At 37.5% G+C, this 24792-nt stretch overlaps 3 protein-coding genes across 3 annotated transcripts in view; 2 read left to right on the top strand and 1 right to left on the bottom strand.

The window, feature by feature from the left end:
* The window catches only part of LOC128549482 (chromosome transmission fidelity protein 18 homolog), a 57412-nt gene extending 56486 nt beyond the window's left edge, over positions 1–926 (bottom strand). Inside the window, exon 1 of the mRNA XM_053526139.1 lies at positions 725–926. Coding sequence (XP_053382114.1) covers positions 725–926 — 202 coding nt within the window. The remainder of the gene's footprint in view (positions 1–724) is intronic.
* Positions 1–24792, top strand: part of LOC123564106 (peroxiredoxin-like 2A) — a 150071-nt gene that overhangs the window by 107447 nt on the left and 17832 nt on the right. The window lies entirely within an intron of this gene.
* LOC128555172 (ragulator complex protein LAMTOR2-like) lies at positions 1008–20276 on the top strand. The gene is made up of 4 exons (XM_053536759.1): positions 1008–1167; positions 10791–10953; positions 12161–12250; positions 18501–20276. The coding sequence occupies exons 1-4, from the start codon at positions 1100–1102 to the stop codon at positions 18555–18557; spliced, it is 378 nt and encodes a 125-aa protein (XP_053392734.1). The 5' UTR covers positions 1008–1099; the 3' UTR covers positions 18558–20276.

Genomic DNA, 24792 nt, shown 5'->3' with positions numbered 1-24792 from the left:
GGCAAAAGTGACCCCCTATTGGTGAATCAGACAGGTCTAAATATTTCATCATAACTTCAAACATAAAAGAATGATTCAAATAAATCAAACATTGATATGAATGCAAGCAATAGTTTTAAGTGTTAGTTAGTTTAGACATCATGAAAGTCTAAACATTTTTCATTATATGCTAAATGTTTAGATAGTGACCCGCTATTGGTGAGTTATCTGTACCCAAGGAATGAACCGGATGTCATGTGGCAATTTGACATCATAATACTCTTTCACCAGTCTGCTTTTTAACCGTTGTTTATCGCAGAATATACTGAGTTTGATCTCCTTTGTTTAAATCAATAAATGGAAATCAAATTGAGTCTTGTTAGAATGGTTGTTTTCACAATGTTGTACCATGTTCAAATTACGAGGTCTAACATATTTTCATTTACAATCTAAATCCAACCGTAACCCAACATCATGGCCTAATGTCAGTACAGCGTTAGTTTCCTGACAAATGCATATAGTAGGTTACAAATGGACACACTTGTGCAGAGGTGCATATTTTGTGCCATCTAGTTTCCCCAGGCTTCAAAAATTCTGAATGTCGCATTTAAGAATGAGTGTATAACCAGCACCACAACTTATTTTCAATCAAGTATTTATTCAGTATGTTTCTTTTCAAAGAGTGCAAGATTATCAAATCGTGAGAAGAAATAAACAAGACAAAAGCAAAACTTGGAATTTTTACCTTTTTCCTCTACAGCTTTCAGTTTGAAGCCTTCATTTTGCCAGATCACGTCGATCAATGTTGGACTAAGGAATGTAAGAAACGAATTTATACATTGTTGCAAATTTTTAATGCCATCAGAACCGTTTTCGGACCCTGATAATAACGGGAAAAGGCAATATTCCACAACATCCTCAGCAACCCTGTTTTGTTTTTCTGCCATGCCTCATGTATTGACCTAATTTTAAGGTCGTGACCTTACCTAGTCCAATCAATACAGTCGTTACAAACCTGTCTAGGCCGTTAAAGCACGTGATGCGGAAGTGACTAAAGTATAACAAATCGCACAAAATTAAAAATTGTTTTGATAGCATTTCAGCAACTTCAGTTGTTAACATGCTGAAACCAAAAGCTCTGACCCAAGTGCTAAGTCAAGCGAACTCTGGAGGTGTTCAAAGTACTTTGTAAGTGCATTAATTCATCATGTTTGTGACAGTTTGTCATGAAAACACGTTAACCGGTGCTATTTATATTTTTTTTCAGTTCCTCATTCATTTGATCCTGTCAGTGGCCTGGCCTACCAATTTCACAAAAAATCTTAAGTATTAAATTGCTTAACTAAGTCTGTTATTTCAAATGCTTGTTTTTGCTCTTTTTGCATCTTCAATGTTGACTTTTTCATCTGTATAAGAACCGTTTGTGACGATTTCATACATCAAAACACAACAATTTTGAATTTTAGTTTTTACAAAAAATCAAAATATGGAAATAAGAAATATACTTAAGCAAATACTTAAGTTCCTTATATCATGCTTAAAAGAAATGTCATATTTGCGTGACTGAAATAAGTACTGCAGACAAATGCTACTAACCATAGTATATTATTTAGCTATAAATTATTATACATTAATTTTTTTATTGTTATAGAAAACATCAACATTAAATAACTATATTTTCAGCAATAGCACTATTTTAAAATAACAGACTTAACTAAGTAATTACTTAAGTTTTTTTGTGAAATTGGGGCCAGATAGGACATGTCATTTTAAAAAAGCTATTTTCCTGCCAGCAATTAACAGTTTCAGGGTCAGGAGGTGTTTTTATATACTGTTATCTATAGATCTCTGTGCTGAAATGGGCTCGCTAATCGGGAATCCAGCCAGTAATGAGTAAAGCTATATAAACAGGTCCCAGAAAAGTCATAAATTAGCTTTATAGCTAAATCTAGGTATACTTGGCCAACAGACTATGCTCTCGCTGTTTGTAACCAAAGTCACATAGATGTGATTAAAAATGTAGCTGCATACCACTAAGTTACTTGGCATTCTTATTCGGTTGAAGTGCAATATGCAGGTTTAACTCAGAACAATCAATTTGTTACAGTTACTTATGATAAAGCAACATTAACATTCATGAAAATAATCAGAAATAGAACAAGACAAAGTATTAACCTTTTTAAGTTCACTTTTGCTGAGTATGCATGTATAAATCCCGCACAATAACACAAAAGATAACTTGTTTGATAATTATGATTTTTCTGCAGTAAAACGTTTCAGTACAGAAAATATTTTTGTATAACATTACAGTATTTACTTAACTTCTATCATTGACAACCTTTTTGAGTTGAACGATGCATGTCAACCATAACAAAAAAAAACAATAATATAAACATGCTGTCGTTTAAATTTTCATGTGGGAGTACTATGTAGAAGATATTATGTTCTATAAACACACACTGGTTTATTTTTAGCTCACCTGTCACAAAGTGACAAGGTGAGCTTTTGTGATCGCGTAGCGTCCGTCGTCAGTGCGTAAACTTTTGCTTGTGACCACTCTAGAGGTCACATTTTTCATGGGATCTTTATGAAAGTTGGTCAGAATGTTCATCTTGATGATATCTAGGTCAAGTTCGAAACTGGGTAACGTGCGGTCAAAAACTAGGTCAGTAGATCTAAAAATAGAAAAACCTTGTGACCTCTCTAGAGGCCATATTTTTGATGAGATCTTCATGAAAATTGGCCAGAATGTTCACCTTGATGATATCTAGGTCAAGTTCGAAACTGGGTCACGTGCCATCAAAAACTAGGTCAGTAGGTCGAAAAATAGAAAAACCTTGTGACCTCTCTAGAGGCCATATTTCTCAATGGATCTTCATGAAAATTGGTCAGAATGTTCACCTTGATGATATCTAGGTTAAGTTCGAAACTGGGTCACGTTGGGTCAAAAACTAGGTCAGTACATCTAAAAATAGAAAAACCTTGTGACCTCTCTAGAGGCCATATTTTTCATGATATCTTCATGAATATTGGTCAGAATGTTCACCTTGATGATATCTAGGTCAGGTTCGAAACTGGGTTACGTGGGGTCAAAATTTAGGTCAGTAGGTCTAAAAATAGAAAAACCTAGTGACCTCTCTAGAGGCCATATTTCTCAATGGATCTTCATGAAAATTGGTCAGAATGTTCACCTTGATGATATCTATGTCAAGATTGAAACTGGGTCACATGCGATCAAAAACTAGGTCAGTAGGTCGAAAAATAGAAAAACTTTGTGACCTCTCTAGAGGCCATATTTTTCATGGGATCTCTATGAAAATTGGTCAGAATGTTCACCTTGATGATATCTAGGACAAGTTCGAAACTGGGTCATGTGCAGTCAATAACTAGGTCAGTAGATCTAAAAATAGAAAAACCTTGTGACCTCTTTAGAGGCCATATTTTTCAAGAGATCTTCATGAAAATTGGTCAGAATGTTCACCTTGATGATATCTAGGTCAAGTTCGAAACTGGGTCACGTGGGATCAAAAAGTAGGTCAGTAGATCTAAAAATAGAAAAACCTTGTGACCTCTCTAGAGGCCATATTTCTCAATGGATCTTCATGAAAATTGGTCAGAATGTTCACCTTGATGATATCTAGGTCAAGTTCGAAACTGGGTCACGTGCGGTCAAAAACTAGGTCAGTAGGTCTAAAAATAGAAAAACCTTGTGACCTCTCTAGAGGCCATATTTCTCAATGGATCTTCATGAAAATTGGTCAGAATATTCACCTTGATGATGTCTAGATCAAGTTTGAAACATGGTCACGTATGGTCAAAAACTAGGTCAGTAGGTCTGAAAATAGAAAAACTTTGTGACCTCTCTAGAGGCCATATTTTTTATGGGATCTTTATGAAAATTGGTCAGAATGTTCACCTTGATGATATCTAGGTCAAGTTCGAAACTGGGTCACATGCGGTCAAAAACTAGGTCAATAGGTCTAAAAATAGAAAAACCTTGTGATGTCTCTAGAGGCCATATTTCTCAATGGATCTTCATGAAAATTGGCGAGAATGTTCAGCTTGATGATATCTACATGTAGGTCTGATTCGTAACTGGGTCATATACGGTCAAAAACTAGGTCAGTAGGTCGAAAAATAGAAAAACCTTGTGACCTCTCCAGAGGCCATATTTTTCACGAGATCTTCATGAAAATTGGTGAGAATGTTCACCTTGATGATATCTAGGTCAAGTTTAAAAGTGGGTCACGTGCCTTCAAAAACTAGGTCATTAGGTCAAATAATAGAAAAACTTTGTGACCTCTCTAGAGGTCATATTTTTCAATGGATCTTCATGAAAATTGGTCAGAATTTTTTATCTTGATGATATCTAGGTCACATGTGCTCAAAAACTAGGTCACTTTGTCAAATAATAGAAATAACGACGTCATACTCTGTTCAACACTGGGTCATATGGGGATAGGTGAGCGATTCAGGACCATTGTGATCCTCTTGTTAGCCCTGTAGAATTTTTTTTTTTTTTTTTTTTTTTTTTTTTTTTGAACCACTTTTAAGGCCCGTTTATTTCGTAAGTACATCAATACATCATATACAGATATTTATACAATATTATAATTTTGAATGCACTATATAGCTAGAAAAAAGGGAAACAAACAAGAAGAGTATGAACAGGAATAATGTAAAGAAAAAAAAAAAAAAAAAAAATAGTAACGGCCTTGGTAGTAAACATCGTTTGTACATATATTACATATTCAACATTGGTATGAAATTTCTCCAATCATTGTTGAAAATGTCAAGAGAAGAGTTTTGAAAAGCTCTATACTTTTCGATTTTTAATCTGTAAGACAGTTTTTGTTTAAAGATAGATATGTTTGGTATTGTTTTCTTCGTTTTACAATTATATATGTAATATTTGGAAAACAAGAGAATGAATGATATTATTTTATTTCTTGAGTGAAAAAAGGATATAAATTTATCTTGAGTAACATCTATACCAACTTCAATAAGCCATTGAAACAATTCGTTCCAAAAAATTTGTGTTTTTTGGCAACTCCAAAATAGATGTTCTTGACTCTATATTTCCATATTACAAAAGTCACAAAGACTGGACTCATTTAACCTGCAGTTAAAAAGAAACTTATTTGTTGCAATATTTCTGTTCAAAAAGTTGTTATGAAAATTTTGTAGAATGTTATCTTGACAGATAACAAACGCATTCTTATATATTTCGTGCCAGTTAAAGGATCTGTTTGGGAAGTAATTCTCCCATTTTAATTGGGACTTTGGTTTTACATTTTGAATCATTTGCCTTTTTAGCTCGACTGTTCTAAGAATAGTCTAGCTATTCTACTCACCCTGGCGTCGGCGTCGGCGTCGGCATCACACCTTGGTTAAGTTTTTGCATGCAAGTACATACAGCTATCATTTAAAGGCATATAGCTTTGAAACTTATTTATTCTTTTTCTAGGTCAATTACCAACCTCACTGGGTCAAGTTCCATAACTCTAACATGTATTTTGAGCAAATTATGCCCCCTTTTGGACTTAGAAAATTCTGGTTAAAGTTTTACATGCAAGTTACTATCTCCAAAACTAATGCAGATATTGAATTGAAACTTCACATGTGTCTTCGGGGTTATAAAACTAGTTGATAGCACCAAGTCCCATAACTCTGATCTTCATTTTGGCCAAATTATGCCCCCTTTTGGACTTAGAAAATTCTGGTTAAAGTTTTGCGTGCAAGTACATACAGCTATTACTAAAAGGCATATAGATTTGAAACTTATTTTTTTTTTTCTAGATCAATTACCTACCTCACTGGGTCAAATCCCATAACTCTGACATGTATTTTGGCCAAATTATGCCCCCTTTTGGACTTAGAAAATCCTGGTTAAAGTTTTGCGTGCAAGTACATACAGCTATTACCAAAAGGCATATAGCTTTGAAACTTATTTATTCTTTTTCTAGGTCAATTACCAACCTCACTGGGTCAAGTTCCATAACTCTTAACATGTATTTTGAGCAAATTATGCCCCCTTTTGGACTTAGAAAATTCTGGTTAAAGTTTTACATGCAAGTTACTATCCCCAAAACTAATGCAGATATTGAATTGAAACTTAACATGTTTCTTCATGGTTATAAAACTAGTTGATAACATCAAGTCCCATAACTCTGATATGTATTTTGGTCAAATTATGTCCCCTTTTGAACTTAAAACTCTTTTGATATTTAACATTTTGGGTAATAATTTCCTGCTTCTGTGACAATATTTCGAATAGTCGACCTTGGCTGTCTTACGGACAGCTCTTGTTTGTTTCTGTATTTGCATTAATTTTTTGTTTAAAACGTATGACTCTGTTTTTTCTAGAATTTCATACATATTTGTTTTGTCAGATATTATAGGGGGTATAATGTTTTTTAACTTTCATTTCCATTCTTTTGGAATTGATGAAGTAAGTATGTGATAGTTTAAGAACTCATTATTAGGAATATTGTATTCTATTTGTAACTGATTGAAAGTTTTGAAATTATTTGTGTCTGTATCATAAACATCTTTAATACGGTTTATGTTTTTAATTTTTCATAGCGGGAACAAAAGTAGAGAGTTATTATTCTTCACATATGAATTTTGCCAAACGATTTGTTCTAATATGTTTTGAGGATTTTCAATAAAATTTATTTTGCTCCATGCAACTAATATATCATTTATGAATTTGTTTTTTAACTTTAGTTTTAATATGTCTTTTGTATTTATATTGCATTTGAATAAAGATATTCCTCCTAAGTGTTGCATGTGTTTCTTTATTATTTCTTTCCACAGTCCATTATTTGAGTCGCTTATTATTCTTTTAATCCAGCTTGATTTTAAGGAGTTTAAAAATATTGGTATGTCGATCACATTCAGGCCCCCATTTTCAAATTCTTGTATTATTATGTCCCTTTTAACTTTATCCCTTTTTGAGTTCCATATGAATTCATAACAACTTTGAGTAATTCGTTTTATAATTTCATCCGAAGGATTAGGTAGAACAGAAAACAAAAAAGTTAACTTTGGAAGAATTAGTGATTTCAGTACTGAAATATTACCTATAGTTGTAAGGTGTCTAGCTTTCCATCTATTAATGTCCGATTGAAATTGTGATAATCTATTATCATAATTTAGTCTAAGTATTTCATCAGTACTTGAATGAAAAGTTACACCTAGGGTTTTTACACTTTCTGAAGTCCATGTAATGTTTTCATATTTTTTTCTACAGTATACTAGGTCATGTTGATTTCGGAGCGAGCCTATCCTAAGAACTGTACATTTATTATAGTTTAGTTTAAGGCCTGAGATAAACGAAAATTTTTCAAAGATGTTTATCGTTTCTTTAAAACTGTTTTCAGAACTGTCTAAAAGCAGAGTGGCATCGTCTGCAAACATGCTGTTTTTTAACTTCTATATCAAATATCTTGAATCCTTTAATATTCTTATTTTCTCTAATGGCTAAAGAGAGTAGTTCAATAGCTAAAATAAATATGTAAGGGGACAAAGGACAGCCTTGTCTGACTCCTCGTAGAATTAATTGACAGGGTTATAGAATTACACAGAACCTGTGACCTACAAATCGTCTCTGGTATACCAGTGAATGTTGCGCCTTTAAGCACATAATCTAATTGACAGGAACATCAGAAAATTTAAACAGCATGAATTAAGGTATTGAAGCCAGAACTAGATAGAGGCATGACATTCCAGGACTGGTATTACCTGTTCTCATTCAGAATCATGTCTATCATCTGGTGCTATTTTTAGGTCACCTGAGCCAAAGGCTCATGGTGAGCTTTTGTGACCACACAATGTCCGCCCTGCATCATGTGGCGTGTGTCTGTTAACATTTTTAGCTCACCTGAGCACTAAGTGCTCAGGATGAGCTTTTGTGATTGCCCTATGTCTGTCATCTATTGTCGTCCATCCGTCGTCGTCAACAATTTGACTGTTAACACTTTAGAGGTCACAATTTTGGCCTAATCTTAATGAAACTTGGTCAGAATGTAAAATCTTGGACAAGTTCGATATAGGGTCATCTGGGGTAAAAAACTAGGTCACCAGGTCAAATCAAAGGAAAAGCTTGTTAACACTCTAGAGGTCACAATTTTGGCCCAATCTTAATGAAACTTGGTCAGATGTTACCCTCAATAAAATCTTGGATGAATTTAATATTGGGTCATCTGGGGTCAAAAAACTAGCTCACCGGGTCAAGTCAAAGGAAAAGCTTGTTAACACTCTGGAGGTCACAATTTTGACCCAATCTTAATGAAACTTGGTCAGAATGCTACCCTTATTAAAATCTTGGACAAGTTAGATATTGGGTCATCTGGGGTTAAAAACTAGCTCACCAGGTCAAATCAAAGGAAAAGCTTGTTAACACTCTAGAGGCCACATTTATGACCTTATCTTGATGAAACTTAGTCGAAATGTTAATCTTGATGATCTACAGGTCAAGTTCAAATCTAGTTCATGTGGGGTCAAAAACAAGGTCACTGGGTCAAATCAGAGGAAAAGTTAGTTAACACTTTAGAGGCCACATTTATGACCATATCTTAATGAAACTATCTTGATGATTTTTAGGTCAATAGGTCAGGTGAGCGGTACAGGGCCTTCATGGCCCTCTTGTCTAAAAAATCTTCTTGAAAACCACCAGGCAGAATTAGATAAAACTTCACAGGAATGATCCTTGGCAGGTCTCTTTTCAAAATTGTTCAATTAATTGAATTTCATGCAGAACTTTGGGTTGCCATGGCATCGGAAAGGAAAAAAGAAAAATCTTGTCCAAAACCGCAGATATTTGGCGTGTGACATCATCTAATGGTCCTCTATGAAGTTACCTGGTGACCCCAAGTGATTAGGGGTCACCTTACTGTGACTTTGACCTTCTTTCATGTTTCTTAAGATACAGCCTTTAAAATCAGATGACATGTACAGTTTTGCACACCAGTCTTATAACTGACTTTCAGTTACCATGAATGTGACATACTGTCTAAATATTTTAGCTTCAGTTTAACATTTGAAACATGTGGCTCATATTACTCAGGTGAGCAATTCAGGGTCATTATGACCCTCTTGTTGTTTTTGTTTGACAAAACTATACATGTATAGGTATATTCAAAAGACAACACAAGTGACCCAGCTAACTACCAGCACATCTCTCTCACCTGTATACTTTGTAAATTCTCAAACATATTGTTGATTCCATTCTCAAATGTATTGTTCTTATCTGTTACTAGATACAGTGTTGGTTTTACAAGAGCTTTGTTGCTCATTTGTCTGTTGATAATATATAACATGGTTTTAAAAAACGTTCCTGCAAAAACCAGTTGATTGAGCATACAGACTGCATTGTTAAAAACAACAAATTTGACACCACTCTTCTGATCTTCAGTATAAAGGCACTGCACAATGTAAAATTCTCAACACTGTGAAGAATATCGCATATTTGTCAAAATTCTCAACTAGACATGCTTCGTCTTGATTAGCTGATGTTAGAATCACTGCAGATACAAGATACTTTCAGGGATTCACAAGACTATGTATTTGAGCCCCAATGCTTTCTCATTGATGTCAACCAACTTCCTCCTCTATCTTTAAATCCCAAGCTCAACATTTTGCCGGTACTACTCTGGTCTACCTTAACCCTTATCATGCTGGACACGATTGATTCTGCCTTTGTGACCAGTGTAGATCTGTACAGCAGTCTGATCAAAATCTGCACTGTTTTCCATTCAGTCAGTATATTTTTGGTAAGCACCACTTTTAACATTTAATAGTACTATCCAGATTGGAAGATGGACAAGTTCATTTTAGAAATTTAGCAGGGTAAGGGTTAAAATCAACTCATTCTAAGACTCTATGTCCTTGCAGCAAGGCCATGACAAGATGCAGATCTGGGAGAAGCAATGAGACATGGTGTTTTACATATCAAGTTTTACACAGCAACAAATATTAAAATGTCATTAAACCAAATACATGTACTATCTTCGGGGCAAACTTTTAGAATTTGTTTCTCGTATGCCAGATATCTTGGACTAGATTTGTTCTCAGATTTTACTTTTTTGACACCCATATACCAAGGAAGACAACAGCAAAATTTTATGCTAGTAAAATTTTAGGGTATATTTTAGGTAATGTAACCAGAACATGAAAAAAGAATTAACATATAAGCCCTTAGTTTGCCCTACTGGTAGGTGGAATATATTCTTCTACTATCTGGAGTCCCTACACAGAGACAAATCATCACCTTAATTCCAGAAGCGTGTAACTTCATTTCTTTTCATTTTGAGAAAAAACACGTTTAAAGATCTGACTGGAACATAAAATGGGTGAGTTAGATATTTGTGGTGCAGCGATTTACCCTCTTCTTGCTACAGCTACACGCATACAAGTTAGTGCATGTTGTAGAGCGTTTGGAGACAAATCCGACGATACCAAACACACCATTTTGTCAAAAAATGAACTTATACGCTTCTGGAATTAAGGTGACGAAATGTCAACAAGGTAGAGATGTTCCAGAAGCATGTAAAATAATTGGTGAAGAAAGTGTCTCTTGAGTGATAAGGTTCATTCATACTCTGATTTATGATATCAAATATTTATAAAAAGTGCATGCCACTCCATAATTATGGAAAGTTTTGGCCCACCAGTTTGGTGTGAGTATTGCAAAGCAAGTGTTTTCTGACTGCCACTCTAAAGACCATTATTCATTCTTTTCTGTTTCATATATGTAAAGCACTTCAGTTTTCTGTAGAGAAAGAGTACATGAATATTTTGTGTTACAGGTTGTTGAACAATGAGGGAGCATTGCTAGCCTACTCAGGGTATGGGGATAAAGATGCTGCTGTCACAGCTGCCATTGCTAGCAATATCTGGTCTACATACCAGAAATCTGGGGCCACAGCTTTAACAGATGATAAACTCAAATTTGTTTTGCTGGACTGTGAGGTGAGATAGTATTCATGGGAGACAACTTTTCATGAATTTTATTTGTGCAATAATCAATGATGATTAATTAAATTCCAACTTACAAAAAAAAAAAAAAATCAAATTCAAGTAAACTTAGACAATTAAAATCTACAAATTTTTATCCTAACAAAATAGCAGTTTCAGTCAAAACAATGAAAATTCATGTGCACAGATTTAATGATTTGACAGTTTAACTGTTTGATTTTGATACATAATGTACATGTATGATGTTGTGATAGGTTTGCTCACCTGTATAGTAGTCACAACTTGACCACGATGGTTGACCTTAGGCTGATTATTCATATCGATTATTTCATTGTAGAAAATACGGGGTGCTTGTGGTAGCTATGTATTTAAATTTATGAGTGCAAAGAGATGAAGCGTTTTACGTACACTCCTTTTCAATAATAAGTTGTGCCTCATTATGTATTATAATACAAAGGTCAACCATCGGGGTCAAGTTGCGTCCACTATACTGCTGGTTTATGGAATTTATATAAATACTCCTAGAATTAGAGGTGGATAAATTAGGGGTTGGAGACAAATGACATCAGACTTTCTTCTGTCAAAACATCACAGAGAAAATTGGCGTCATCCAAGGATCAAACTTAAGACCTATAAATTCATATTCTTGTTCTGTAGCTGAACTATCTAAGCAGGTTATCTTAGGTTGTTTGGTATTGTCTTGGTTTAAAGCTGCTGGACCACATTTTGGGTGAATTTTTTCAACATGTTCATTTCCACCAAGTTTTGCATAGATATGACACTGAAAAATGATAAAGTTGGTGAAAATAAAAGATGGATATTTGTAAAAATGCAAGAAGAATGTAAATTGTCTGCATTATCTCAAAAACATTGTGACAGTTTACTTCCTTCTGCACAATGTTTTTGGTTATTTATAAGAATATGTTGCTAAAATCTGTCAATAAGCTTGCACCACTTAGTATCTTTCAGAGTACTCACTTTTTTATGGATCTTTGAGAGAATTTTCTTTTTCCTAAAATGTATGGGTTAGTTCCTTTAAATATATTTTCAATTTACCATTCTTGATCTCAGTATGAATGATTTAAATCTTGCTGTTTATTGTGACCTCCCTGATAACTGTTGTACATTAAGTTATAACCATTCCTCTTTCTCGGATTTTTGAGCGTGTTTATTCATTTATGTATACTGGTATATTTTACAGGATGGTAAAGTAGCTATCACACATGTTGCCAATCTTCTACTATGCCTGTGTTGTAAGGAAAATGTTGGATTTGGAATGTTAAAAGCAAAGGTGGGTATTTCATATATCATGTAGTACAGTAAAGTCTGTAAAAATAAATTGAGTTCATCTATTGTTTTTAAAACATGAGGAGATGCAAGAACATGCAAGAACATGATCAAAGTATACTGATATAAGACCCGATATTGTTCAGTGCCCTGCTCGGACCTTTTTTTTTCAAATCAACCGGTGAAAATTTTAATTTTTACCACCTTCATAAAATGTACTTGTATTTGCTCGATTATTTGAATAGTAGAGCTTTTGTTATTTTGTCAGCGTCAACATTGCTGACAACAACACAATACTTTTTGTATGTAAGCAGGTTCCTCTAAAACTACTATGTCAAATGCTTTCAGACTGAACGTTTTCCACATCATTAGATTACCACACAGGGCAATGATGCCAATCTCAAAGAACAAGTTACTTAACTCTAGCTTTTATTTTACCAAGATTATGCCTCTTTTTATCGCAAAAAAATTGTGACGGTTTTGCTTGAGTATGTTTCTAAAGACCAAATGTTTTCAAACTCTGCACACATCTTTGGCATCATCTGGTAACCACATTTACAACTCTGGTGTACATTTTGGCCAGGTTTTGCATGTAAGCAGGTTTCTCAGGAACTGTTGTACTGGTTGCTTTCAAAATCTTCATAAAACTGTTGCATCATGAAAAGTCTACTCTGAGCCAGGATTCATAACTTAAATGTACTAAATTTTGCCCCCTTTTCAATTAAAGCTTTTTTAGGTCACCTGAGCCAAAGGCTCATGGTGAGCTTTTTGTGACTACTTAATGTTCGTCATCCGTTAGCGTCCGTCAACATTTTCTTAAAAAATCTTCTTCTTGAAAAGCACTGGGCAGAATTACACCATACTTCACAGGAATGATCCTTAGGTGGTCCCCTTTCAAAATTGTTCAAAGAATTAAATTCCATGCAGAACTCTGGTTGCCATGGCAACCGAAAGGAAAAGCTTTAAAAATCTTCTTATCCAAAACCGCAAGATGTAGAGCCTTGATATTTGGCATGTGACATCTTACAGTCTTTTATAAAGATTGTTCAAATTATGCCCCTGGGGTGAAAAGGCCCTGCCCCTGGGGTCACAAGTTTTACATAGACTTATATAGGAAAACACTTAAAAAATCTTCTTGTATAAAACCACATGACCTAGGTCTTTGATATTTTATATGTAGCATTGCCTTGTGGTCCTCTACCAAAATTGTTCAAATTATGCCCCTGGGGTTAAAAGAGGCCCTGCCCCGGGGGGTCTCAAGTTTTACATAGACTAATATAGGAAAAACACTTTAAAAATCTTCTTGCCTGAAACTGCAAGGCCTAGGCTTTTGATATTTGGTATGTTGCCATTCCTAGTGTTTCTCTACCAAAATTGTTCAAATTATGTCCCTTGGATGAAAAGAGGCCCTGCCCTGGGGGTACCAAGTTTAACATAGACTTATAAAGGAAAAAAAAATTAAAGATCTTCTTGTCTGAAAGTTCAAGGCCTAGGCCTTTGATATTTGGTATGTAGCATTGCCTGGTGGATCTCTAACAAGTTTGTTCAAATTATGCCCCTTGGGTGAAAAGAGGCCCTGCCCTGGGGGTCACTTGTTATAATTATGGGTTATATAGGAAAAAATACTTCAAAAATTTTCAGATCGTATTTCCTAGACTGTTTAATTATAATTACCTAATGACCCCAAGCGCTTAGGGATCACTTGACTGTGACCTTGCCCTACTGACCTACTTTCTTGTTTTTTAAGATACAGCCTTGAAATTTGGATGATGTGTACAGTTTTGCACACTGATCTTAAAACTGACTTTCATTTACCATGAATGTGACCTACTGACCTACCTTCTTAATATTTTAGCGTCAGTTTGCCATTTGAAACATGTGACTCATATTACTCAGGTGAGCGATCCAGGGTCATCATGACCCTCTTTTATATAAGCTAGTATTATGTGGGAATGTTTCCAATAGCCAAGCACCCTGTCATTAGAATAATGAATACTGTAAACAATGTTTTATTTCTGCTGCATCTTGACATCTTTTACACATTTTGTTTGGGGGAGGGATGGGGGAGCGGGAGGGGGAGATTAATATCAAATTAGACATGCGTAACGATGTTGCTCCAAATTGTAATTAAAATTTTGATGGTTAAATGAAGTATTTGTTTCTGCTTTAGCTATATTGATTGGATTGAATAATTTGTCAAGAGAAACGCACCTTGTGCCATATGACATGGGTGATGATATGGAACAACTATTTTTAAGTTTGAATCAAATCATTTTAGAAAAAACTGAGATACAGAGAAAATGCATCAAAATTTCAACCTGAAATTTCAAGTAAAAAGGGGCATAGTTCATAAAGTATTAGTGCAAGGGTTATTTATGTTGTGTCATAATGAATAGGGTGATGATGAAAAACAAATAGTTTAGTTTGAAGCAAATCCATAAAATAGGTAAAGATAAGGTTAGCAAATCTCCAGATACTGACACAGGATTAGTAGGACAGTACTCCATATACTTTTAATAGCGTAGTGAAAAATCTATAATCTTTATTTTTTTTTTTTCACATTATACCAGATATCTTCAAAAAAGACTGACATGTAGTGATGATACAAGGGTCCTCTATGGACAAGTTGTTAAGGCCACTGGCTTTGAATTACTTACACCTCGCCACTGTACACCCTGCCACTTACACCCCGCAACTGTACACCTCGCCACTTACACCCCGCCACTGTACACCCCGCCACTTCCACCCCGCCACTGTACACCTCGCCACTGTACCACCTCGCTACTGTACACCCAGCCACTTACACCTCGCCACTGTACACCCAGCCACTTACACCCCGCCACTGTACACCTCGCCACTTACACCTTGCCACTTACACCCCGCCACTGTACACCTCGCCACTGTACACCCCGCCACTTACACCCTGCCACTGTACACCTCGCCACTGTACACCCCGCCACTTACACCCAGCCACTGTACACCTCGCCACTTACACCTTGCCACTGTACACCTCACCACTGTACACCTCGCGGGGCCTCCGTGGCCGAGTGGTTAGAGTCTTTGACTTCAAACCATTTGCCCCTCATCGATGTGGGTTCGAAACCTCATTTGGGGCGTATAATTCTTCACGTGAGGAAGCCATCCAGCTGGCTTACGGAAGGTCGGTGGTTCTACCCAGGTGCCCGCTCGTGATGAAATAGTGCACGGAGGGGCACCTGGGGTCTTCCTCCACCATTAAAGCTGGAAAGTCGCCATATGACCTAAAATTGTGTCGGTGCGACGTTAAACCCAACAAAATAAATAAATAAACTGTACACCTCGCCACTGTACACCTTGCCACTGTACACCTCGCCACTGTACACCCGCCACTGTACACCCCGCCACTTACCCCTCGCCACTGTACACCTCGCCACTGTACACCTTGCCACTGTACACACCACCACTGTACACCTCGCCACTGTACACCCGCCACTGTACACCCCGCCACTTACACCCTGCCACTGTACACCTCGCCACTATACACCCCGCCACTTATACCCCGCCACTGTACACCTCGCCACTTACACCCCGCCACTATACACCTCGCCACTTACACCTCGCCACTGTACACCCCGCCACTTACACCCTGCCACTGTACACCTCGCCACTGTACACCCCACCACTGTACACCTCCCCACTGTACACCCGCCACTGTACACCCCGTCACTTACACCTTGCCACTGTACACCCTGCCACTTACACATCGCCACTGTACACCCCGCCACTTACACATCGCCCCCTGTACACCATGCCACTGACACCTCGCCACTTACACCTCGCCACTTACACCCCGCCACTATACACCTCGCCACTTACACCTCGCCACTGTACACCCCGCCACTGTACACCCTGCCAGTGTACACCTCTCCACTGTACACCCCGCCACTGTACACCCAGCCACTGTACACCTCGTCACTTACACCTCGCCACTTACACCCCGCCACTATACACCTCACCACTTACACCTCGCCACTGTTCACCCCGCCACTTACACCCTGCCACTGTACACCTCGCCACTGTACACCCCACCACTGTACACCTCGCCACTGTACACCCGCCACTGTACACCCCGCCACTTACACCCTGCCACTGTACACCTCGCCACTGTACACCCCGCCACTTACACCCCGCCACTGTACACCTCGCCACTTACACCTCGCCACTTACACCCCGCCACTATACACCTCGCCACTGTACACCCCGCCACTTACACCCTGCCACTGTACACCTCGCCACTGTACACCCCACCACTGTACACCTCGCCACTGTACACCCGCCACTGTACACCCCGCCACTTACACCCTGCCACTGTACACCTCGCCACTGTACACCCCGCCACTTACACCCCGCCACTGTACACCTCGCCACTTACACCTCGCCACTTACACCTCGCCACTTACACCCCGCCACTATACACCTCGCCACTGTACACCCCGCCACTTACACCCTGCCACTGTACACCTCGCCACTGTACACCTTTCCACTGTACACCCCGCCACTGTACACCCGCCACTTACACCTCGCCACTGTACACCCCACCACTTACACCTTGCCACTGTACACCCTGCCACTTACACATCGCCACTTACACCCCGCCACTGTACACCCCGCCACTTACACCTCCCCACTGTACACTATGCCACTTACACCCCGCCACTGTACACCCTGCCACTTACACCTCGCCACTGTACACCCCGCCTCTTACACCTCGCCACTGTGGGTTCAAAATCTCATTTTGAATGTAGAATTCTTTCATGTGTAGAAACCATCCAGCTGTCTTACAGAAGGTCCATGGTTCTAACCAGATGCCTGCTTTGCTGGGAATAATGCCCAAAGTGGCACATGGGGTCTTCCTCAACTATCAAAAGCTGGAAAGTTGCCATATTACCTATAATTGTGCCAGTGTGACGTTAAACCCAACAAAACAAAAAAAAACAAGATAGTGAATCCATTCAACAGACACTGCAGAAAAACTTCAGTCTTTTTGTGAACTTGCGCACCTCCTATTTTTCATTTGGGTCCGCCCCCTATTTTCAGAGTTATGGCCCCTGAAATAGTCAAAAATGCACATTTTCACCTTGTGACACGCCTAGCTCAAAAAGTATTTCATATAAATTGATGAAACCTTGCATGAGTCTTTATCATGATATGAACTTGCGCACCTCCTATTTTTCATCTGGCTCCGCCCCCTATTTTTTTGAGTTGTGGCCCCTGAAATAGTCAAAAATGCACATTTTCACCTTGTGACGTGCCTAGCTCAAAAAGTATTTGATATAAATTGATGAAATCTTGCATGAGTTTTCATCATGATATGAACTTGCGCACCTCCTATTTTTCGTTTGGGTCCACCTCCTATTTTTAGAGTTATGGCCCCTGAAATAGTCAAAAATGCATATTTTCACCTTGTGACACGCCTAGCTCAAAAAGTATTTGATATAGGTTCATGAAACCTTGCATGTGTATTAATCATGATATGAACTTGGGCACTCCTATTTTTCATTTGGGTCTGCCCCCTATTTTTTAGAGTTATGGCCCCTGAAATAGTCAGAAATGCACATTTTCACCTTGTGATGCACCTAGCTAAAAAAGTATTTCATATAAATTGATGAAACCTTGCATGAGTCTGTATCAAGATATGAACTTGTGCACCTCTTTTTTTTTTTTTGGCTGGTTCCACCATCTATTTTTAAAGTTATGGCCCCTGAAATAGTAAAAAAATGCACATTTTCACCTAAGTATGTGCCTAGCTCAAAACGTATTTGATGTAAATTCATGAAACCTTGCTCGAGTCTTTATCATGATGTGACCTTGCACATTTGGCATTCTTCTTGAGAATCTTAGTGCTTATTACAGAGTTATGGCCCTTGATTTAGACAAAATAGTGGATTTTTTGTTTGTGATGCTCATAGCTCAAAAAGTATATGGCCTGTAATAATGAATCCTTTTCATAAAATGTTTGTTGAGGCTTTACCCCATTAAGACTGCAAACATTTGAATTATTGCCCCTTATTTGTGACAAATGTACCAGTGGGGGCACACCCTGTGTCCTACAGACACATTCTAGTTCTTAATTGCTCTATGACTTATCTCTTTGTGTTTTTGGGCTAAAATGCTCTCTTATATATCACCATAAACTAATGTATAATGCATGCAATCATACAAGACCTAATAATTGGTCTACTGACATGTCATTGTTCTGTTCTTCACAATTTCAGGCTGAAGCATTAGCAATGTATTTAGAGGATCCTCTCTCACAGATTGCAGCCTCCTGACACAACCTATCTATAGACCTTATAGAAACACTGATTAAAATACAACTGACAATAATGAATTACAGACGTGTGTAACATTGAAACATGAAGAAAATTCCAGATCCTGCTCTATTGTGCTGCTCGGTTAGCTTGTATCAGATCTAGCAATAGTTGAGAAAGTACATGTACAATGTGTATAGATTTGCTAGGAAATGTTTTGTATGACAAGATTCTCGAGGTGAATTGGAGATAAATATGTGTATCCTAAGTTTAACATTGACATAGTAATGTAAATTGAAGAATTTCTGTTTTAAGATTTGTTGGCATTGTCAGGTCCAAAAAACATTTTGCTGCACCCCAACACTAACTCCACGATGCTTCCCTGCTGCACCCCAACACTATACTCCACGATGCCTCCCTACTGCACCCCAACACTATACTCCACGATGCCTCCCTCTTTCACCCCAACACTACTCCACGATGCCTCCCTGCTGCACCCCAACACTGTACTCCAAGATGCCTCCCTGCTGCACCCCAACACTGTACTCCACGATGCCTCCCTGCTGCACCCCAACACTATACTCCACGATGCCTCCCTGCTGCATCCCAACACTACTCCACGATGCCTCCCTGCTGCACCCCAACACTATACTCCACAATGCCTCCCTGCTGCACCCCAACACTACTCCACGATGCCTCCCTGCTGCACCCCAACACTATACTCCATGATGCCTCCCTGCTGCACCCAAACACTACTCCACGATGCCTCCCTGCTGCACCCAAATACTGTACTCCACGATGCTTCCCTGCTGCACGCACCCCAACACTATATTCCACGATGCCTCCCTGCTGCACCCAAACACTATACTCCACGATGCTCCCCAGTAAATCCTTCTATGACCAAGTACTTTTACTTCACTAATAAATATCTAAATATCATATATTACAACACTGTCATTACATTCTAACAACTCATAGTAGTTAAATGTTATATATGTCAGAACATAATTGTCAGAAAGTTATGGCAATGTTGTTATATATGGTATTTGAATAGTATTTATGTCTGCACTGTTGAAAGTATTGGGTTATTACTGTTGGGTTGAAGAGAGATTTGGGTGAAAGATGGAGGTAAAAGTGTTTGGGGGGTGGGGAGGGGGAAATGTATTTTTTTTGTCCTCGCAACATGCTGAACACATGGGCCTAGTTGTTTAAAACTTTAACCAGCAGTTAAATTTTGATTCAAAATATAAGTCTTGGTGGAAAACATTAGTTTAATGTTTTAATTTTACTATAAAGACATTTTAGTGTTAATAATCCTTAACTCATACATTTGTTTTTCTCAATTTTCTAAAACGTTACCGACCGTTAGCTTAATCACCTGTAAAAATTTCGAGCAACTGAGTCCTGTTGGTTGAGATGGATTGTTGGCATAAAATTAGATCTGTAGCCTGTTTCCACATAATTGTATGCTGATAAAAAACCTCAAGGACCTTGCTGGCTCAATACATATTAGTCTGTTTTAGATTTAGGGCAATTATTGTAAGAAAAATGGATCAAATTACTGACGGATTCAAAACAGTAAAATTGTGTTATATATGGAGTAATTGTACTAAAGTTTATTTATATTTTGTAATTGTGTTAAATGTGATTATTAAATTTTGTCATATGTTGATTATAATGATCCATCACCTGCAAAGTTCATTGTTGAATAAAGTATCCATATGGATAGTGATAAACTGGTTAAGATTTCAATTTTCTTCTTATACTAGAAATGGTAATATCCTGTCATTTGTTTATCATCCCTCTCCTCAAAATTTTGTTGTGGGAAAGGGTTATGTAGAAATCACTATGTCTGTTTTTGTTTCCTGTTGCATTGTGTCAATACCAAATGGTTTTCATATGCCCATTTTATATGCCCATCTCTGAAAGAGTGGGGCCTATTATGTGAACACCCGCCAAAGCATGTCCGCTCTCCAAGTCAAACAGTTTTCATCCTACCTTCACCAAACTTGCTGACAATGTTTGTGGGCATAATATCTCAGCCAAGTTCGATAACCAGCCAAATCATCCCAGGCACTCTTGGATTATGGCCCTTTAATTACTAAAAAAACTGCAAATTTAGCCTTGTCCGCAAGTTGAACTGTTTTCATCCAATCTTCACCAAACTTGCTGACAATGTTTGTTGGCATAATATCTCGGCCAAGTACTATAACCACCCAAATCACCCCAGGCACTCTTGGATTATGCCCCTTGAATTAGGGCAAAGTTCGATGATGGGCCTATTCTGCGACAGTCTGGCACTCGTGTTGAAAAAATGGGAAATATTATTAAATGGTGATGTTTGTCCATCAACGATTTCTTTTACAGACTCTTAAGTCACAAAATATTAAAACTTTAGCTTTCAAACTTTTCAGGTTGACTAAGCACCATCACTTGAGGAGGATCTGAAATGGTTTTTTGGGGGACTATAGATCAAAAGTTAAGGTCACAGTGATCAGGACTCTAAATATGGTTTCCGGACTCTTAAGTTAAAAGGTATAACAGCTTTCAGACTCCACACAATGATTACAAATTACTAGAGAAATTTGGATCAGTGGCTCAAAGGTCAAGGCCACAGGGACCTGACTTAATTTATGGTAGTTTTTTCGTTTCTGGGCTCTGTCACAAAGTATAATAGCTACAGCAACAATAAGACTAGGCATATCTACCAGTACACCATTTTTTAGCTCGACTATTCAAAGAATAAGTAGAGCTATCATACCACGGCATAGGTGTCGGCGTTATACCTTGGTTAAGTTTTTTGCACCAGTCCACATTTTGACAAAACTTTTAAGATAAGGTTTTGAAACTTTCAACACTTGTGTAACATCACCATGTCCAGTTTTAGGCAAAAGTACATAACTCCATCAAGGCTTTTAACTTACAAATCTTTGTTAAGTTTTTCGTACCAGCTCATATTTTGTGTAAATTGTTTGACATATGGCTTAGAAACTTTTATCACTTGTTTATTATATCAGTCTCTATCTGTAGGCAAGATTACATAACTCCTGTCAACTATTTTGGCTGAATTATGGCCCTTTTGGACTAGGAAATTGGCTCAGTTTCCGTACAAGTCAATGTTTCCTCAAAACTTTTTGACATGTGGCTTTGAAACTTTGAATGCTTGTTATACGCCCAAAGGGACGTATTATGTTATGGTCCCGGTGTCTGCCTGTCCGTCCGTCCGTCCGTACGTTAGCAATTTCGTGTCCGCTCTGTAACTCTTCAATGTTTTGGATGTCTCATTTCAAGGTCAAGGTCACAATTAGGGGTCAAAGGTTATATGAGTGTGTTTTGTGTCCGCCCTGTAACTCTCTGAACTGCTTGAAGGATTTCAAAGAAACTTGGCTGAAATGTACACCATACTGAGATGACGTGCAGAGCACTTGTTTCGGATGACTAACTTCAAGGTCATGGTCACACTTAGGAGTTTAAGGTCATATATGACTTTGCTGTGTCCACTCTGTAACTCTTGAACTGCTTGAAGGATTTCAAAGAAACTTGGCACAAATGTTCACCACACTGAGACGACGTGCAGAGCGCTAGTTTTGGATGACTAACTTCAAGGTCAAGGTCACACTTAGGGGTCAAAGGTCATATATGACTGCTTTGTATATATTGCTATGTACTGCAGTGCTCTTGTTTTTATTTGGCAGATCCCTTTTTGTTCTCTTACAATAAATTTTTTTTAATTATTTCCCTTTTTTGTTACTATATATAGCTTATTTTGAAACTTTTTTATTATTGGCTGTAGGGAAAAACCGAGACCACTTTTCTGTGGTACAACATGGATGGTACATCCAATTTTTAGATGTATTTTGACATAACTACCTGGTAAGAATTTTTTTGTGGACTTAGAAATTATTTTTTTTTGGAATTTCTTCTTTTTGTTGTTCCTGTCCTTTGGGCTTCAACAGTCATGTTCTTTAAATTTTGCTCCCATCCTGTGATGTAACCCTTCGGGTATATATTGCCCCGCTTGGTGGCGCTCTTGTTTATTGTCATAATTTCCATCTGTAGGCAAGAGTACATAACTCTGTCAACTATTTTGGCTGAATTGTTTCATCATTTTAAGCCTTTGAAAATAGATTTGCTCTATTGAGGATACTCAAGAAAAAGTATATATATAATAAATACTTGACACACACTCGACATGAAAGGAATGGTTGAATTGTTTCAAATTACAGTAGTAAGTGTGCTATTTCAAAAGGTGAGTTACAAATGTTAAAAAACAGGCACACTAAGACTTAAACATGTGATCTTAGCAGCTACATTTGGTGTAAAATATAATTTATAGTTATGCCCCTCTTCGAAGGAAGAGGGGTATATTGTTTTGCAGATGTCGGTAGGTCGGTAGGTATGTAGACCAATCCATTTCCAGATGATAACTCAAGAACGCTTAGGCCTAGGATCATGGAAGTTGATAGGGAGGTTGGTCATAACCAGCAGATGACTCCTATTGATTTTGAGGTCAGTAGGTCAAAAGTCAAGGTCTCAGTGACCCGAAGCAGTTAAACCGTTTCCGGATGATAACTTAAGAACACTTGGGCCTAGCATCACGAAACTTGAAGGGAGGTTGATCATGATCAGCAGATGACCCCTATTGATCTTGAGATCAGCTAAGGTCAAGGTCAGAGTGACCTGGAACAGTTAAACAGTTTCTGGATGATAACTCAAGATCGCTTAGGCCTAGGATCATGAAAGTTGATAGGAGGGTTGGTCAAGACAAGCAGATGACCCCTATTGATTTTGAGGTCAGTAGGTCAAAGGTCAAGGTCATATTGACCCGAAACAGTAAAACTATTTCAGGACGATAACTTGAGAACGCTTAGGCCTAGGATCAAGAAACTTATAGGGAGGCTGATCATGACCAGCAAATGACCCCTACTGATTTTGAGGTCAGTAGGTCAAAGGTCAAGGTCACATTGACCCAGAATAGTAGAACTTTTTGTACAGTCACCATATAATTCCTGTTCCTTGTGCAATTACTTAATGCATCAAGGGGGCATTTCATGTTCTACCAGCTCTTGTTTGTTCAGTTTTGTTAAAAAACGTGGCTGTCAGACAGTGAGGCTAGTTTTCCTTGCATGGAAATCTTTGAAAATCTACTCTGAAACTGCTGGCCAGATTTCAAAACAGATTCACTACAATGCTTTTGGTTTACCCTGTAAACTGTAGAGAACAAACAGACTTATAATTGGACACTTTAATGATGTCATCATTTTTCACAACAATGTACTAAAGCATATATATTATAATTGTGCAAACTATTAGCATAATCTAATATAAATTAAATGACTAAGAATAAGAAAGATTTAAATACCAACACCCGTTGAACTAATCACAGTAAATTTATCACAATCTCTTTCGTAAAGTCAACGTTTATGAATAAATTGCTAAATATAATTACGTAGTACAATAATAATTGATTTCATGTAATATTTCACTATATACTACATTTTGCTACTACATTCTGTATAAATGTCAACATCTAAATTTAAGTATTTACGTCCATGATAAAACTGTACAGTTTTCAAGCACTGAAAAACTTTTAGGCGTTCATGTTGACCATACACTAAACTGGTAAACGACTATTAATAAATGCAACTCCTTGCTTTACTTACTTATGAGAATCAAACAGTTTTTAAATCTGCATTCAAGAGAAATGTTTTTCAATGCATACATTCTTCCTCATCTGGACTACTGTTGTACTATTTGGGGAAACTGCAACACTGAACTTCTTAATAACATGTACAAATTTCAAAAATGAGCAGCTCGGATCATTCTTGATAAAGATTCAATACTCCAACTGATGATTTATTTTTACAATTACACTGGATGAAATTTTCAGATACAGTCAAATACAAAAAAAGCCATTTTAGTCTATAAATCCCTTAACAACCTACTCCCTAATTATATGGAAAAACTTTTTACTTATACTGAAAATAGATCATTGAGATCATATGAGCAAAAACTACTTACAGTACCAAAACCTAGACTTGAATTTTGCAGAAAACCTTTGTCTTACTCTGGATCTAAACTCTAGAACTCACTACTTTTTGATGTTAGAAATTCTGAAAACTTAAATTTGTTTAAGAGTAACTACCTAAAATGCTGGTTCTCTTGTGGGCAACAAACTGCTACCGTCCCATTAGTCTTTAATATTCATTCAGTTCATTTCAAAATTATTGATCATTTTGTGACCTATCTTTGCTGT

Source organism: Mercenaria mercenaria, chromosome 2 (assembly GCF_021730395.1).
Source record: "Mercenaria mercenaria strain notata chromosome 2, MADL_Memer_1, whole genome shotgun sequence".
Taxonomy (NCBI): Eukaryota; Metazoa; Mollusca; class Bivalvia; order Venerida; family Veneridae; genus Mercenaria; species Mercenaria mercenaria.
Note: the sequence above shows the minus strand (reverse complement) of the source record. Positions and strands in the feature narration are given on the sequence as shown.